General features: G+C 36.5%; 1 protein-coding gene across 10 annotated transcripts in view; it reads right to left on the bottom strand.

Annotated features, from left to right (window-relative positions):
- Positions 1 to 273: 273 nt before the first annotated feature.
- TRIP12 (thyroid hormone receptor interactor 12) overlaps positions 274 to 18,773 on the bottom strand; it is a 79,671-nt gene continuing 61,171 nt past the window's right edge. For 7 of the 10 annotated variants that reach the window (XM_068200818.1, XM_068200817.1, XM_068200823.1 and 4 more), the window contains 18 exons: positions 18,514 to 18,705; positions 17,699 to 17,850; positions 15,724 to 15,896; positions 15,219 to 15,292; positions 14,906 to 15,105; positions 13,972 to 14,099; positions 13,530 to 13,681; positions 12,926 to 13,068; positions 11,552 to 11,708; positions 10,487 to 10,585; positions 9,843 to 9,957; positions 9,396 to 9,550; positions 8,716 to 8,880; positions 7,356 to 7,520; positions 3,886 to 3,999; positions 3,030 to 3,124; positions 2,719 to 2,822; positions 274 to 1,661 (listed from right to left, as the gene is read on the bottom strand). In XM_068200818.1, coding sequence (XP_068056919.1) covers positions 1,465 to 1,661; positions 2,719 to 2,822; positions 3,030 to 3,124; positions 3,886 to 3,999; positions 7,356 to 7,520; positions 8,716 to 8,880; positions 9,396 to 9,550; positions 9,843 to 9,957; positions 10,487 to 10,585; positions 11,552 to 11,708; positions 12,926 to 13,068; positions 13,530 to 13,681; positions 13,972 to 14,099; positions 14,906 to 15,105; positions 15,219 to 15,292; positions 15,724 to 15,896; positions 17,699 to 17,850; positions 18,514 to 18,705 — 2,580 coding nt within the window. In that variant the 3' untranslated portion in view covers positions 274 to 1,464. Of the gene's footprint in view, positions 1,662 to 2,718; positions 2,823 to 3,029; positions 3,125 to 3,885; positions 4,000 to 4,360; positions 4,401 to 7,355; positions 7,521 to 8,715; positions 8,881 to 9,395; positions 9,551 to 9,842; positions 9,958 to 10,486; positions 10,586 to 11,551; positions 11,709 to 12,925; positions 13,069 to 13,529; positions 13,682 to 13,971; positions 14,100 to 14,905; positions 15,106 to 15,218; positions 15,293 to 15,723; positions 15,897 to 17,698; positions 17,851 to 18,513; positions 18,706 to 18,773 lie in introns of all 10 variants that reach the window. The other 3 variants (XM_068200821.1, XM_068200825.1, XR_011002649.1) reach the window with 2 other exon arrangements.

Below are 18,773 nucleotides of genomic sequence, written 5' to 3'. Positions count from 1 at the left end.
AAGTTGAATAAAAGTAATTAACTATCACATTTTCATAAAGATTACCTATGTAGCAGGTACATCTCAGGAATATTTGTAATTGCCCGTTTTTTGAACGCATAGAAAGGAAAAAATTTCTCTCAAAGTTGGAGGTCTTAAAAGGTCTTGTTTTAGTAGTAAATCATCCACAAGTTGCAGGTTGTTAGCCAAGTAGATTTAGGATGATTTACCTGCATTACAGTAATTTACACAATTGAGCTTTAGGCATACAGTACAAAACTATGAACAAAAAGGTGAAGCAAACTTTTTTATTTATATTCAGGTAAAAACATTAACCTGATGAAGTAAATTATTGCAGATTTGAGAAATCAGCACATAAAACAGTTGGACAGAGCATTGTTTACAGGTGCTTAATCTGTGTCAAAAGACAAAGGCTGAACTGCTTGTTCCAAGCTAACACTGGGGGGGAAAGAAAAAAAAAAAAAAAAGGAGAAAAAAACTACAAAATTAGCCAGGAACTTAGATCAAGAAGAGGAAAACTGTTTACTCAAACAGGGAATGAAACGACTAATTTGTCTTTTAAAAAACTTTACATCAATTCGAAATGCTTTGGGCCTTACCACAATACACGCTGGCCAGCCCAAGCTGTTGGACTTCAACTACGTGAAAGAAGAAATTCTTCCTTGCCTCCAGTACGAGGCTTTTGCTGCCTGAATCACTGTGTAAACAGCTCTGGAGCACTCTGGTAACGACTGTCGCCATTATATCCTACCACTACAGTAAAACTATGCTATAAGAAAGGTTCTACCTAGTTACAAAGGCTGAATTATATTGACAATATATATTTGATTTCAGTAAAATTTAAATTATCTTAATCAGAGAAAGAGGCATGGAGCAGTTAAATGCCCATGCTAACCAAAACATAACAATTGTTGAATGTTGCACACAAAAAGAACCAAGTGAATTGCACATCAGACAATACATGAGGATGGGTAAAATTAGAGGCAGGTGAAGGTACACAGAACTAGTCTACTAAACTAGATTTGTCAAATACATGGTGTATTTTAATTTCTGTACTTATGTACAAAAGTTGTCTTTGGAGGAAAAACTTCAGACTTAGCTAGATGGATACACACAGCCCAGTATTAAACTGCACAGCGACATTTATTGTTCCAGCCTGGAAAAACATCCCTTTTTAAATTTCACACAGCAAAGCAAGTTAAAAACTTCACTCATCAAATAAATGATAATTTAAACAAGAACTTGCTAAAGAAACCTTGTCACAACAACTTTTAGGGCCTGATCACTTTAAGTCCATAGGGGCTTTTAATGAATATCAACCAAGTGTCTTTGCTTATAATCTGCAAGCCGTTTTTCTACAACAAGAAGGCGTAACACGTTTCCTTGACTCAGGTGATATATTTAGAAAAGAATCATGAGTTTCTCTTTTGCTGTAACAGGCAGACATTGCATTTTTCATTGTGATCAGGAAAGATGGAATGACTGCTGCCCTTCTCTTGCAGCTATCAAGAGTTTTTCACGCATTATCTCAATAGTTGAATAGTCCGGCAATTTGAGATAGTTCACACAAGTCATTACTGAGGGTAAGAAATCATCAGGGTTCTCTGTGGACTCAAATGTCTTCCGTACAATCGTCAAGGGAGGATTCAAACTTCGAAAACCTAGTAATGAGAAAAGACACTCAGAATAAGGCTGCTCCTCCTGAACACCCACAGCTGACTGCAGACATGCCCAGTGACAGAAGCACGTATCACACAGCTGACCTCCTGGACACCTTCAGAAATTCAGAATACGGCTTTATAAAGCTGCACAACAAGCTACCTAGAATCCTGCCTGCAGATTCGTCTTATGTGATGAATTTAAAATAAAGGAATAAGGTGCATAATCTCCTTTTAATTGTCTTCTGTATGTGTAAAAATTCTATTCCAACCAATATTTTTAGGTGTGTTGGCTTCATGCACATTTTTTAACAGGAATCATCTATGACTCTAGTACCTGATTATTCTTACTTCAGCTATGATTTATATACTCCTAACATTCAATTGTGTCTGCATCATGTCTCCACAGAAGAGCTCCCAAAATATACTCAGAAAAAAGAATAATCAATTCTTTCCCCCAAATCCCAAAGAATGTAAATATTGGAACAGATGCATGAATTCTGTTTTGACCTGCAAAGCACTCAGCTGAGAATATAGTAATATGTGTATTCTACAGTAGACCCTAGCAAAGACAGCAAATTTCTCTGTTTACTGCACTCCCTCTTACCTAAATGCTGAAATTCAAAAGGGGGAGAAATTAAATAAGATTAATACTATCCTAAGTATTGTTTCCTTTCTAGAAAGGAGAGTACTGTTTTCAGGTTACAATGCATCATATTGTTGCTATAACTTAATGCACCTCTAGCCAAAAAATACAGTATTAGGAGCTTTCTGTTTTATTTAAATTTTGAACACTCTTTTGCCCTCTGACAGATTTTCTGGCAACAACTTAAACCTGGAGAGTCAACTGTAGGAAGTGTCATGAGATTAACACAAAGGTTATGAGAATTATACCTAATGTCTGCCCAGGCACTTCTGAAATTAGAAATGGGAAACCAGTATGAACCTCTCAAATACCTAAGTTAAGGGATTTCTTCCTATACTGAAGTAAACATCTTATTCAAAAATACATCAATAACAGTGATTTCATGCACAGCAATATGCAATAAGGAAAACCTACCTCCTACAGGCAGTCTGGGGCTGCCTGTCACAAACTGAAGAAACAGTCTTTGCTGCTCACTATCAAAACTACTGAGAATTTCAAAGAGATACTTCACTGCTCGACTGAGGAGGGAAAAGAACCAAGAGAATATTATTTTGTTTATAGTTAAAATAATTGCATCAGATTCATATTCAGCACAATATGAGTATTTTCAAATACAAGTCATATAATTCCTGTAGCTTGAATAACAAAGTATGAAGATTATTTCAAGAAAGTATTTTCTACTGTTTTGGTTTTTTGTTTGTTTAACAAGACCAACATGATATTACCTGTCATGTGTATAACCGTGATCAGGCCTGCAACATTCCATTAAAGTCTTTGCATCCCAAGTGTCTGTCTTGCTGCCACACAAGAGCTGCTCCAACTGTAAAATTAAACAACATGGAGTAAATGCTCCTCTTTGCCTCGCAGCGCATCAGGAACACAGGAGTACCACAAAGGCTTGGCTAACATATTGTTCCAAAGTGTGCTTTAATGTTTGTTCTTAAAGTCAGAATTTATAAAGGTAAACAAACCTCTCAAAGTACAGTCTTCAAATAGACTCACTCAAAGAAGAGTAAAACATTCTCTTCTCATCCAAAGAACCATATTTGTGACTCAATTCAGTCCACTTAAGAGTGTTGAGAATTTCAAAAGGAAACTGATATGGTGGTGGTGAAAATAAAGCAAGACCAACTATCCTTATTCTTTACCCCTTCATCTGAATCTCTTCTTACAGTCTGAAGCTTTGCTAAAGAGCTGACTACTTGTTTTATTTTTCTAGTAGATGATCCAGGTAGCGTCCACAGCTATCTACACCTATTCAGAGGTACTGCAATACAAGGAAGTAGGGTACCCATACTCCATAGAGAAATTAAGTATGAAATATAAATTAAAGCACTTCTCAGAAAAGCTGGATACACACAATTTAAAGAAAATGGAGCTGTTCATAAAGGCATTAAGTAAGTGACTACTGAACAGAGAAATCTTTAAGAGTTAAGTGTGGAATTTCAGGGACACTCAGTTTTACTAACTTGCATCAGAAATGCAATGTCAGACTGTCACAAATGCCCTGCACCCAGGGTAAGACTGCCCACACATGCAGATAAAGGTTATAAAAGCAGCAGCAAAACCACTTTCACCAACCTCCTCAGGATAGAAATACTGAAGATGACTAAGGGGGAACACCGACTCAAATCCATCTCTGAAGGAGTCGAACTGTCTGGCAACACCTTCATTTAGTGCCCAGAATATAACCAACTGCAGGGAAAGAAATAAAACACAAATGAAAAAAGCCATCTGAACAAAGGGAGCATGCAGCGATCACTACTGTACAAAGAAGTACAGCTGCAGAAGCCAAACTCCAGCAGCCCAGCCATATGCTCACTGGAGTTACCACAGGGTGCACACTGATTCATGGAGCTGCTCTACAGCATTGCCTCATTCTGCCTTAATTCATAATTTACATTACCCTTAAAATGAACTTTTGCAGAATTTAAACAACTTATTTGCCTTTGTTTTTAACAAAACAAACAGAACTCAGAACAGCTGGTTAAACGGAACCTCTTTAACAGAATAATTTAAAGTAAATCTGAACATTTGTTATCTTGAGAAGCCTTACCTAGGTGTTCTCTCTCCCTACACCTCTTAAAATGCAGCACCTGAAGCAGAAATCCATAGGGCATCACTTGACAATATTATCTTAATTTCCCCCATGGAAATATATGGGTCACTATTCTAACATTAAGTTTAAAAAAATCAACTCTAGCCTGTTTGATATATTAAATGGCTTAATATTATAAGAATATGTAGGAAAAAGCAGTAACTTCATTTCAAGTTACTGGAATATGGTTAAGAATCAGAATACAAAAGACAGTAAGACACTAATCTAGGCCTTTTGAGCATAATTTTTCCGTTTTGTTTTGGTTTTATATCTGTAGTTACCCTCTCAACATTAAAGTAACTTCCAAATTGGACAGCACATATTGAAATAACAATCAGTGGGGGGGAGGAAGGGCATATGACACAAATGAGACCAGAGTTCTCTTAAATAAATCTCCTGCAGCCAGTATTTCTCCACTAAATTAAGGTATTTTACATAGCAGATTGCAGGCCAAGTTCAGATTCTTTTGTCAGTCAGTGCTACTGCTGATTACACTTGCCCTGGATATCCTCAAGCCTAGCAAGAAACAAGGGCTGGTTGTAAAAGATGTGCTGTCAACACAGAACTACTAGTTTAAAATGTGTTAAAAGCTCTGGCCTGTGGTGCTGATTAAAGTCATCTATGGTTGCATCTGAACAGGAGTAAAAAAGTTCGTAGGTCCTGATGGAGTTCTGAAGCAAGTATGTCACCCTGTCCCAATACCTGAAGAGTCACTGGTTCAGAAAGCTCTCAAGATACAAAAGCTCATTAGGATCTGCTGCTAAGTTTTCCAATAGAAGAGTCAGGCATTGCATTTCATGTGAGATACACTGCACTACTTCCACAAACCAGTTTCAATACTGAACAGGAAGGCAGCAAGCACCAGCAGCACAAAAAACTCTTCTACAACACAGAATAGTGTATGGCTATTCTAACAGCAGAGCTGCTTACCTACAATTGTGATTAGTTTCTATGACAGCTGAAAGAGCATGTGGCATAATTAAGCTGCACTGTGTTCTTGCAGATTCAAAGAGAAAATCAAATTGCTAGACAAAATTCTACACTACTGAAACTTTTTGTTCACAAATTTAGAACAAGCAAGGTGGCCTCTTTATAATACAGGGGAGAAGAAGAAAAAAGAGAATGAAGTCTCTCACTATACTGGTAATTGAAGCAGCTCTATTTTCTGATAAAGGCAGCTCCTGTGGAAACTGTCCTTGTGGGGGAAAACAGGGAGGTAGAGGGAAGAGTGACGTGATGGCAGGAAAGGCATGAAAAGCAGCACTGGGATATTTGAGCTTTATAAATTACTTTTTATGTTAATCCTCACACAAGATTTTAATGAAAATGACATGTTCAAGAGCAGGGCAGCTGATCCACAGGATGCTCTACAGGCTAGCTGATCAATTAAATATATTGCTTCTAAAATGCAATTCATCATACTTGTGATGGAGAGAAACTAATTTTCCCTTTTAAGTATTTTCTATTTCTCTCACATCAAGTCTACAAAGCTATAAAGACAAAGACAGGAAAAACTGCACAGAGATCCTTTAAGAAAACAAAAATTCCAAAAGTTTTTAGGAGGAGGAGAGAAAGTTTTCTGTTGTAATCTCCTTTTCCTTTACAAAGACAGAAGCCTGCAGCAGGACAACTAAAGGACATCGGAGCCATCTGTAAGTCTTTCTCAGTGTATCATATCTGATAGAGTTACTTAGGGAAGAAAAAAAATGACTGCAAACTATGGAAATCAGACTGGAATGCTTGACTGCAATATTACTCAGTAAATGAAGAATGCAAATTCTGTTTCTAATAAACTGTGAAGTTTGTATTGCTCCTCTGATAGGTCTACAAAGAGCTGTAAATCCAAATATGTTTCATTCTTTAAGTGATTCTTGACTAGCAGAATTTGCTTTTAACAAACACATGAGAAGTGGATAGGTAACAGTTTGGAACTAGAAGGTAAACAGAAACTGCTCAATATTCACTTGTAAGGATTACAAAACAACCTTGCAAAATTTGTCAGCTGATAGGAATTTACATGACCCTTATTAAATTGTTTCTACCAAAACATCAGATGTGTTTCTTATCAGTGCTTCAAAACTTAACAGTCCTCAGAGTGAAACTGGCAGTACCCTAACCTGCCAGGAAACGCATTATTTAGTAACTGGAATACAGTGAGATGCTCCTCTCCATCCCACTCACAACTTCATGTGATAATATTGCATTCTTCTTGTCTTTCCTCATCTTTTTTCCAGGCTGTTTTTAACCACTTCTCTTTATCACTTCCTTCAACAGAAACAGCTTCCTACCTTTGTTCAGAAGTATCAACCTCCTGTTTTTCCATGTCCCTTTTACCACAGGAATGAATCAATACACAGGTGTACTGTCAATTTATTCTGGCAATATTTTGTTATATTTTCCTTATTTATTCTTTTTAGGGTTATTTCACAAGTGGGTGGGGTTTTTTGGTTGACTGGTTCAGTTTTCCTTGGGATTTTTATTGGTTTGGTTTTGGCTTTTTGGACAAAAAACTACTAATGCTTTATTTTTGACTCACAATTGCTGATGTTTTTGTAAGACTGAGCCCAAAAAAATTACACTACTATTACAACAGTTCAAAGGCCACTGGGATGCTAGATGCTAGATCACTATTGCTAAATAATTTACTACATCACTATTCCTAAAAAATTCATTATCATAACCTATTACAATGAATCCACTTAAAATACTTCTCCAAAAAGCCAAACTTCTGATGACTTTACATATAAACCAGACTTCTTGTACTACACAATTTGCAAGTCAGGTGCAATTAGATTCTAACAGTTTTACTGTAGTAATACACTAGTATAGAAGTCATAAGTTGGAAAATTACTGTCATGCCTAGTTTATGAGAATGAACTGAAATATATATGGAAACACTACCTGGGAGCAAGGAAAAAAACAGAATTTTAGTCATAGGTTTGCTTTTACATACTCTGAGATACTCCTCTAAATTGTGGATAGTGACCGGTGTATCTTTTCCCCCTTTTTTCAGTTCTATATTGGGAAACCCAGGAAGTGTGAAGTCCAGCCCTAGATCTTCCACTGAGCAGCCATTCATAGTCAGAGCCTCCAATGCATACTGTAGACTTTCTTTGGTCTAAAAAATTGGAAGTGAAAACCAATGAGAACAATTAATTCAAATAAACTTATCCAAAAGTTATGACTTCTAAAGCAGCTTTTAACTAATCAGACATTTCTGTAAGAGCATGACCATTAAAACTGTTGCAGCTCTCCTTGCTTTCCTTCTGGAGCTTTCACAGGTAACAGTAAACCAAGAAACCAGATAAACAAGCTTAATGGATAAACTGGAAAGATCACAGGAGTATACTTTTTTCCAGCAGTTTTGGAATTACTTAACATGCCAGAAGACAAACTAGCTAGAAAATACTACTACAAGAATAAGAAATGTGAAATATGCCATGGCTCAGAGGCTGTTTTTTCCATAGAACAGTTAATGACATTTCTATTTGGCATGCATACTGACATTTTCCAGCTTTCATCCACCAAGTTTCAGGTTTTTCAAATTCTTAGGAAATTGAAAGCCATGACCAAGGAGAAAGAGTGAGACAATGAGGTAGAGAGGAACAAAGACCCACAAACTTGCAATACTTTCACTAGTAACAAACCAGATAGATGTATTAAGAGTATAAATTAAGTTATTACTTCCTGCCATCTATTAACATTGGATGCTAGAAAAACCATGTGTGCCAAAGACCTTTTACCACTAGTGCCAGAGTGAACTGTGGTATTTTCAGCCAAGAGTAGATATCCTTGAAAAATTAAAGATGTATGTCTGAAAGAAACTGTATGCTCATGCATGATGACAGTTCACCTCAGTTCTGCATACAGCTCTTCAGAGAAAAAAAATTCCTACATAAAAGGCATTTCTATTAAATTTTGATTAAATCAACTAGTAAAAAAGCCAAACCTTTTGACTGTTCAAGAAACAAGGATAGATTTTTTTTTCCACTGATTTTAAGTTGGTTAGTCTATTTAAAGTGAACCAAAAGAAAAGTTAGGCAAACATCTGTCAGTTTTAGACATTTCTAGGACTGTGTTTTACCACACAGAAGAATCCCATAATGAATTTCTCATGCTAGACTTTACAAAAAGACTGTTTTATAATTATTAGCCACTGATCTACTAACATTAAAACTACTCCGTGCAAGAACAAAGTAATTATCACTATTACAATCAGTTTCAAACCCTATGATACGTTCTGAATTACTGCTATTTCATAAAATCCAAACATGTAAAGATGCACTCTTCCATTCTTAGGGTTATTTTCCCACCTGAGTTTTATCCTGTTCAAGTCTTTTCTTTTGTCTTACAATATCTTCAAGGTGATATATTGATTTGGCTACTACTGGATCAATACTGAACAAGTCATGCGATGTCAAGGAAGTTTCCTGTCGTAGCATCCACTTATAAAAAGGAAGTCCAAGAGGAAGGTCCACCTGGAAAGCAAAGTACTGAACTGTTTAGTATTGAACTGTCTTTCAAAAGTTTATCTTTTACTACTTCATCTCTTCACCATCTACAATACTATCTCAGAGCTCTGGCACACACCAAAACACCATGTCCTAGTGGTTTTGCCTCAGAAATTTACAGTCAAGAAAACCCAAGTGACTGCCTAGTGCATATCCATTAAAGCAATCAGCAACTGCAGTAACAATGAGTTCAAAACATTCTTGAAAGAAGACAGGAAAGATGGCAACACATAGCAGATAATGGCTGTTCCTTTCTATTCCATGGTCTCAAAAGCCACTGGAAAGAACTTCAACATGTATTACCCTTTTCCTCCACAAAAGTTCAGCTGCATGCTTGTCCTCCTCCCTGCCCTGCCTCAGACAGCTTTTACTTCTTGAGCTGAAAGTAATACCATTTAAATCTTAATGCTTTTATCCCTCAACAGTCAGAACTAGTATTTTTATGTGACCCCTTCAGAACAGATTTTCTATTTCATTCTCACCAGTCTGAAGTCCATGATTGCCTTGGCCATTAGTTTTCCCAGAAAGCGGAACTTCATTTTAACTTTTGCAATGTGAGCTGGCTTGGCTGTTCTACCAAAAGGAAGTGCAAAAAGGCCTTGAAGGTTATGAATGTACTTGGTACCTTCCTGGCTTCCTGTTGAAGAAAGAAAGAAGGAAAAGAGTTCAGTATTTACTCTGCTATTTTTTTTCGAGATGCAAGTGGCATTCAGATAAGCTTAACCTAAGCTTATTAAAAAAACCCAAAAACAACCAAAAGAAACACACACAAAAACCCCAACAAAACCCACAAAGATCCACACACTCTCATCAGGCACATTATCTGACCGCAATCTCAAGTGCTCTTTACATAACTGAAGTCAACTTAAAATAAATTCAATATTAATCAATATTTATAGATTAGGCAGTAGAGCGAGTAGAGCAATTACCTTTTGGATTGGCTAAAGTCACTTCTTCTCCCCTCCAAAGGCCTAAGTCTGCTCTCTGTAGTTCCTGAGATACAAGTGCATAGAACTCTAGTGTAGGGCCTAGGCCTGTGCCAACCTTCAGGGGATGGAGGGTGAGGGGAGAGGAGCAGGAATGAGATAGATAAGTCCATTAGGTCAGTTTCAATAAAAAAATCTTTACTTAGTCTGAGAAATACTATACATTATTTGCTATAAAAAAAGACTGTGTGGCAAAAATCATCTAGGGAACCTACCAACAGGAACATTCACAACATGACAGAAGCAACATGGAAGGACCACATACTAGAGGAAGTAACAGTGGAGTAAAAGTATTAAACACCAAATGTTCATATTATAAACACACAGCTGTTTGCTTAAGAGCTAGAAAAAGAAAGAGCTCTGCTGACTACAATTGATTATGAAATTTAGATCAGAAAGAGCTTCTCCTAGCAATTTAAAATCACAACCAATTACCCTAGATTAGGGATAACTAAAGGATAAAAGTCTTTAGCACCAGCAACATGAACGACAAAAGGTCTGACCAAGCCATTTTAGGAAAGCTGTAGCTATTTTGTAATAATCTTCAGTAAAAAGGGGTTAAATTAGACTGCAGTAATATTACTTACTTCGTTCTCATACTGGATTTCCAACATGGCTCTTGAACTGCCTAGATCCTGCATCACAGATTCTGCTTGTTTCAAAAGCTCATCTCTGTTCACAGTGCGCTACACAGTAGAGAAGTTTCATGTAGTGAAATTATGGCTTTAAGTTCCAGCTCCCAAGGCAGTTACAACAGGTAAAAATCAGTTATGCACATTTTTCCACCCCACGCCAGTAGTTCCACAGTTTGGTTCAACAATTTGTAAGCTTATGCTTTGATAAAGTAATTCTTGCTTCTATATGAAAACTGTTTAGAATGAATGTGTTCAATATAAAATGAAAAAACAATGCCTTACATCAGTATAACTAATAGGTACTATTCTTGCCAAGAATATGGCAATGGGACTGTGATACAGCAAAGTATTGTCACGTGACATTAAATACCTCAAACTAATATGTAGAGAAGAAAATAGAGTAAAGATACTGAAACCCTAACAAAAACCCCAACAGCACTGGGATCCCTACATGTGGGCAGCTATATTCTTTTTGAACTTGATTCTCATGTCTCCTGCTGCTTTTCCCCACAGGTATTCAAGATCATATAGCATGTAGAGCAGATATTTTAAGATCATGTATGTCCAAATTCAAGACAGACATCCAAGACTCCCTCAAATTTAACACAGTCAAAGTTCACTTTTATTATGGTGTGACAGGTGATTTGCCTTCCCCAAATACAAGGACAGTATTTTTGTTTATTAAGGGTCTAAATCTTGTTACTTGAATTCTTCTGAGAATCACGCAAAAAAGGGGTCTACAAGCCAGGATGGGGAAATATCACTAATGCTGTCTAAAACTCTGTGTTCACTGCTGGAGTTTGGTTTCAGGAATTATATCAGGGTGCCCCCTCCTGCAGCCAGCACGGAGAAGACATTTTGCCTTCTGCTGTGGGACTGCAGGAACAAACCCACCTCCCCTTCTCTATACACCAAAACATCCAAGCTCTACAAATGAGCCTTGCTCACAATTATATTCTTAAAGACAATATAAAAATAAATAGATCCTTCATTCCATTTTAAACAAGATGTACTTACTTTTTTCCTGTCCAGCCGTGGTGCCACTCTGCTATCCTGAGAATCCGACTGATTGATTTCTGGATTAGTATCCAGTAGCCTTTGCATGGCTCGATCACGATCAAAGGCCGTTACATAAAACAGCATTTGGCGTGTATCAAATGGAAAGAAAAATGGGCTGTGAAGAACATTAGATTAGTCAGCTGTGTTCCAAGCAGCATCTCGGACTAGCATTTGGTTTAAAACACAACAGAAATGTAGTATGTTCAAAATGAGTGCTTCATTACACTCTGTGGTGAAAGCAGCCTCCACAGCACACTTTAGTTCTAGTTAAAATGCTTAGGAGCAGGAGTTTTGAGAAATGCAATATATGAAGGAGACAAAGAATTCCAGAAACTTTTGATTCCTCCTGAAAAGTAACTCAAAATACTTGAATGCCTTGGCTGTGCAAAGTTTACATCAGAAAATAAAATTCTTCGTTCACCACTGTTCTACAATTAGTAAATCCAACAGATCAAAGATTTAAGCTCAAGCTCCCACATTTGGCAGCAGAAAGACGAGAACCTGCCTAGAGCAGCACCACTGTTCGACCTTCCACCATTTGCAAAAAATACTTTAAATAATCTGTGAAAAATTACCAGAGAATTTATCACTTCCACTATTCTCAAAGGCATGTGTATGTTAACAGTGTGGTCCTCCACTGGCATTAAGTGGAAAAGCAGTTTTATCAAACAAATAATGTTACAGATGTTTAAGAATATACATTCATGCTCATCATTTTACCTGGAACATTTATGAAGCAAGTTAGAGATCTTATTTTTACAATGAAAAGCCAAAGACTTTCTCTGAGGATGTATTTCCACAGTCATCAACAATATTGCTGCAATTAAGACACTTGAGAAACCCAAGAATGTCAACTCTAATTTCTCATTCTTTCAAGTGCAAGAACTTTATGGCTTGTACTCTGTATCAAGATGCTATAAAGTACTATGTATATAACTTCATAAAAATTATTTAGATTCTTTTATCAGTATTGTTTATAAACTTATCTTCCTATGTATCATACTGAATGTGCGAAGTTAAATACAGTGATAGGATAAGAATGTTATTAAGCAGTTTAACAGGAGAAAAAATATCACCTGAAAAATCAAAATTTCAGTGGAAACCCTTCAGATTGCTCACCAAGTCCTATAAGAAATGGTCCAAACTCTGCACAGAATGTGATTTAAACTATGCAATGTACGTGTAAACATCCATGCCACTGTGTAACTTGGCAATACTTCTGTGAATACATTTTGCACTCTCAGGAGTCCTGTAAGGATGATGCACTGTGCTGCCCAGCCAACATTCCTACTTAACTGGAATTAGAGACACTACAAAGCAAATTGCTCATACCATGTTTTTCCAAGTTCTGTCAGCCAAGTTGGGATGTTTCCTGTCATAATTACTAAAGGATCCTGAAGCTGCCTGTTTGCTTTTGCTGTCAGTTTACTGTTGATAAACTCTGAGGTTGGAATTATCTCCTTGCAGACTGCATTCTGTGTTAAATAAAAGCAATGTATTTCTAGTTAGAGAAACGCTGAAAGAAATAGCAAGTCTGTTAAAAAAGATTTTTTAATGCTTCTAATTTGCTTATCATGGAAAGTAAAAAAACTTCCACTGCCATTTTGTTCATCCAGAGTCTCAGACATTAAAGAAGGACTGAGTAGATGTTTACTACTATTTTCCTTCTCAGAAATAAAGTTGGGTCTTTGAATTTAAGGAAGGACAAAGCATGGATACATGTTCAGCACAGTATAAAGAAAATATGACTGAATATAAGAATTTATAGCCTTCATCTTCTCAGAAGTTAGACAAACATGTAGGGGAAGATGACAGTATTTGCATTATTCTGTCTTCTTTGAGGGGCAGTGGAGAGGGAGGAAAGGTTATTTGAAATGTTACAGATGGTTCTGACCTAAACCAAGTATCAAAGTGATTTAAAAAGTGCTCTACTCACATCATACAAGTAATACCAGTATCGACTGATAGCATGTAAAACTCTCAAAAGAAGAATAACATCTAATGAGGGGTCTTCAAATGTTATATTTTCAGGTGGAGTAGATATGAGGTAAATTTCCAGAGGATTTAACACCGAAGGGCATACACCATCTAGCAGGGAAAAACAACATCTTAGCAAAACAATTCCATTAGAAGTTTTCTCAAGATTTAATTATTAGGAGCCTAGGCAGTATTAGTCATGGCATTCACTTAACTACAACAGTTCATACAAACAACTTAATAAATATCTTACTTTTAGTTTTAATATACAGCTAGAAGTATATGCTTACTATTTTTATACTATGCCTGCTTTAAAAGAAACACTATAGTGGCAGTAAACATTGTAAAAGTTCTGAAAGGACTGAGAGGAAATTTAACATATAGCAAGGTACCACACTCACCATGCCACAATTCATCATGTTTTTTAGAATTTCTAGGGGAGGTTTTTGTGGGAGCGGTTTGTGCTCTTCCTCTTTTACCCCCAACACAGTCCTTATTGCCATCTTCATCCTCTCGCACAGGTTTGTACCTAAAAAGCAAACAAAATTAAAAAATATGTTTTGAAATGCTAACTTACAGGGAAACAAAAGCACTTTTAAAGGTGTTAGTTCTCAGATTTCCAGAACTTTATTTGAATGACAGTTAAAAGCAGAAAGACAAGAACACTGCACTGGGATATGATCCAGCCTCTGAAGCAAAGAATTTCACAGGGGAGAAAAAAACCAGCAACCCTTGGGCTCCAGGAACTGGAAGGAGAGAAGGTGAACGTATAAACAAAATCCCAAAGTGATTGAGGTTAGAGTTAGGGTTAGATTAGGTTTTGGCATTTTTTTGGTTGCTGTTTTACGTGGTTTTATTTCTTTGATTTTTTCTTTAGCATATTTAAATGTTCAAAAGAAAGAGATTGCTGAACATTAAGATGTTCGGCATAGTCATGTATCAATGCTTATTGCAAAGTATGGCCACAGAATACATTCTCTTTCACAGCAATCAATGGGAAAATCAGCATGAAGTCAACCATTAGTTGTATACTGCACATCTCTACTGTTTGTGGTTAGTTATGTAACACTAAGAACAGTTCCTCCCCATCTAGGAGATGTCATTTAAAATTCCCCATTTCTTGTTCATCAGCTTTACTCAGAAGCTTGAAAGAACATCAGGAGCTAGCAATGAAGTCTTCCTAAGTTTTAAGTAACTCAAGCACATCAGGAAATTCAAAACTACACATTTTTCAAAGGGATAAAAAAGAAGATAGACAGCTATACTCCAAATTTCTTATGTATATACATTTAGTAAACTGGAGAAGTTATTCCTGGATTTCTCTAGGCATCTTACCAAATGGTGTGCGTTTTTGTCCAAATCCCAGCTCTTCCCAGTGGGTTGCTTTCATCATCTGTAGACTCCCTCTCTTCCTCAGCTTGTAAACTGTACTGCCTGACTGCTTGGTACACAGTCATATTGTATGGCAGCAAGTGATCTCCAATGTAGAACTGCAATCTATGTCTCACATTCCCTGAATTTAAGAATTGAGCAGCCTGAACAAAAAAAAAAAAAAAAAACCAACCATGCAAGTTAAGAAACTTATTGCATAGCTTTTCATTAAGGCTCTCTCCACACTACCCCCCATACTCCAAGAGGGAAAGCTTACCAAAGATTCATCTATTTCCTCATCTGACCCATCATCATCACTATCTTCATCATCTTCTCTAACTCTTCCATAGCCTGAGGCAAGAGAGAAGACATCCTCATTTGCTTTTGTTCATGAAAAGGTAACAATGCTTTGGTACTCTGTTATAACTCCTAAAACTTTTAAAACACTTCCAAAATAGATCAGTTAAAAACAGTAAGATTCAGAACTGCTAGAACAAATTTCAGTATCAACACCTGGCATCAAAACTGCCAAGCTACAGCCAGTGTAAAGCAGTAATACTTCTGCTAGTATTTTGACTGAACTGTTTACCAAAGGAAACAGTTTGTCCCAGAAAAGGAAGATTCTCTACAGCTTTAATCTCCTCCCTTGTGAGCAAGATATCTTTATAGGTACACCTCCATTCATCTTCAGCATAATCCTCATAGGTTTTTACAGAGTCTACACTGACAGCAGGAACTATTCCAAAAAAAGAAATGCAAGTGACTATGTAATAAATAAATACCTCTAACTACAAGGTATCTTTCAATGGCTTGTACCAAAGCCAGAGGATCAATCTTCACAGGTCCACCTTTCCACTGTTTCACATTAGCACAGTCCGGATGTCTTTGCAGTTGGCATTTTAATTGATGTGTATTGAAGAATTTTAAAGCTTGGGATCCTCTGTTAAGAGAAAAACTCAAAATAATTTGTGAAAAAAGTTGCTACACAAAGAATCTAATAACCATAATCGCATTAAAAATGCAATAAAATAGGCTTATACATGCATTTACAATTTTACTTCTTAGAGTATTATTTGTCAGACTATTTCTCTAAAATTAAGCTAATATGGTTTGGATAAAAAGTTTTCTTCTACAAGAATACCAGAATCCAAGTTGAACAAAATCTGGAAGTTACATGAGTTGAGAGAAAGCCCAGCCTGAGGTCTGATTACGATATGGCCTATACTGACCATCTTTGAAATGTGAAGTAGTTCAGTGGTCAGCTGATGGCACAGGAGATTTAGAGCTGTGCTTACGTGCAGTGCAACAAGGATCAGAAACGGGCATGGAAAACACAAGTATTCATTTAAACGGATTTTTTTTCAGTAAGAACCCAAAGAGAAAACCTGAAAGCTCCTCTGTTTTTTTCTTGCCAAGAATAGTCTTTATAGACATTCTACCTCAAACTACCAATACTCAAGCTAGCTGATTTTATACAACAAGCCTCTTATCTTGGGCTGCTTCTATTTCCAGGTGCTAGTAAAAGACTACCAAAACTTAAAGCTTCAAAATCCTCATTGACATAATTGACAGTAAAACTTGCAGTCAAACAATGCTACAAGCACTCTGGCTTCTTGTGTTTCATTCTCTATCAAAAAGAATAGCAGGATTTTGCTTCTATGATTAGCAGCTTTTTAATTTTGGTAGTTATCCCACTTTTTACAAAAATAATATACATAAGGAAGCACTCTGTGATTACAGAGCACACACTATTTGCAAAAGTCAGTACAGAGACACTAATTTCTTCTAGTAAGAAATCTGGGTACTGCATTAATTCCCACTGATTTTAAGCTTCACAAAATACAAGTGCTGAATTTTAATGCTAGTTAGATTAATGCTACAGTGTGAGGCTCCAATACATCAAATTAAATGGATGTTGTATCACCACTGATGAAAAAAAAACCTATCCACACTACCTTACTAGCTGAGACATAGAAGACCTTTGGCATTTCTGACTTTAAAGAAGAGTTTTCAAGAATTCCTTTCCGATGCTCTGCCTCTCAAGCTGAGCTTTTAGCCAGCACCACAAATACTTTCAAAACTTATGCGCAACTGTACTGAAACAAATTCACTGCTATGTAATAAATAAAAACTAGTGTTGATTTACTGAAGTATAGAAAAGAAATTGTAGAAACAAGTCTTTATTCATTCAGATTTGTTACTTAAAACACAACTACCAAGCTAGATTCCAAATTTATTCTGTATCTTAAGGACTCAGGGTAGGCCTACAGCTATTTTAAACACTACTGACAGCCAAGACTTATCACTTAATCCACTATCATCCTAGAGTACAGAACCTAGATAAATAATGAAGTTGAGCACTGTAATACACTCTCTGCAATTTAATTACTCTGCTAAAAAACATCAATGTCCAAGCAATAGATTGTTTCTTTCCAGTATGTTATGTGGGGACAAGGAAGACATTTGGATTTTTAAAGGGTAAATTTAGAGATTGCATTTAAAGTTTATCTATCACCCCCAACTTAAGTGAGACAAGTTTCAAGATGTTAAGCAAGCATTCAGTAAAATATTCCATCTTCCACTGACTAAAAAAAAACCAACTGTGTCATAGCTTTTGTTTTTAACAGGGTCAGAAATTTCCATTACCTCCTCTTGTAATTGTACTTCTATTTGTACTTGTCCTTTTAGTGTTGTTTGAAACAAGTTTTAGAAAACAAAAGCTTCCAACAAAACTGTTACCTGAGCATTAATCCTTACCTGCTCCCTGTTCCATTTCCACTAGGGAAGTCATGCACTTTAACAGGAAACTGTTCCATCTGACTGAGGCAGTTGTTCATTTTATGGACTAATGCCAACAAAGGTGCATTTTCTAATGGCTCTAATCTTCCAAGGGGCTCTTCTCCAGGAAGCTGAAATACAGTCCAGTCTTTAGTTACCTGCTTGAATTAAAACATCCTAAACAATTTATACCATAAATTAAAAATCCCTGCTCTCACTGAAAATAGCAGCAGTATCAGGATGAGTAAGTTTCACAAGTTTATGAAAGACCTGTTTCAAAGAACGCACTTTTCTCTCCTGGTTTCAACTGAATAGCCCAACAGATTTTAAGCATTCATCCTTAACCATGAACAACAAGCTTTTTGTAAGTTTCAGTTATCTGCCTTCCTCTCTTCCACTTCAAATTTCTTCCTTTAAAAACAGAACACTAGTTTCTTGCAGTATTTAGTCCTAAATGATAATATTACTATCCAAATTCTTTCCATATCAACTTCTTAAAAGACAAACAACTTTTAAGTTGTTCAAGACTCAGACAATTGGCCATTTTGGCATTTTTTCCACTGCTGTGTGGAACTTTCTGTAATTACAGGTTGCTCAAAAAAGTTCATGACCTACAAAGACACTGAACAATGTGAAAGTTGCAATGTTATACAACTTAGACATAAACAAAACATTCTTTCTGTATTCCACCTTTAAGATAAGGTCAACACAGAACCTCTCAGTTGTTTTTCTGAGAAAGAAAATTTGAGAGAAAGACAACTAAGAATGCCAAAAGAATAAACAAGAAAACTTACTGGAGAAGAAAAAAATACATGAAGAAATCTTTTCAATCTGATATCCCTGCTAACAGCATCTTTTTCACTTTTAGATGTCAAATAGAGCAGCAGTTGTTTAACAAACCCACTATGCTGGATTTCAAATGAGGAGACGTCAGATTCCGAGACAATGCTACGGATTTCTACAAGGCACTCTGTTCCACCATCCACCTGAAAAATATGAGGAGTGTTTTACTACCCACATATTGCAGGCTTAAGAAATGCTAGCTTTCTTTCTA

The sequence above is a fragment of the Anomalospiza imberbis genome, chromosome 10 (genome assembly GCF_031753505.1).
Source record: "Anomalospiza imberbis isolate Cuckoo-Finch-1a 21T00152 chromosome 10, ASM3175350v1, whole genome shotgun sequence".
Lineage (NCBI taxonomy): Eukaryota > Metazoa > Chordata > Aves > Passeriformes > Viduidae > Anomalospiza > Anomalospiza imberbis.
Note: the sequence above shows the minus strand (reverse complement) of the source record. Positions and strands in the feature narration are given on the sequence as shown.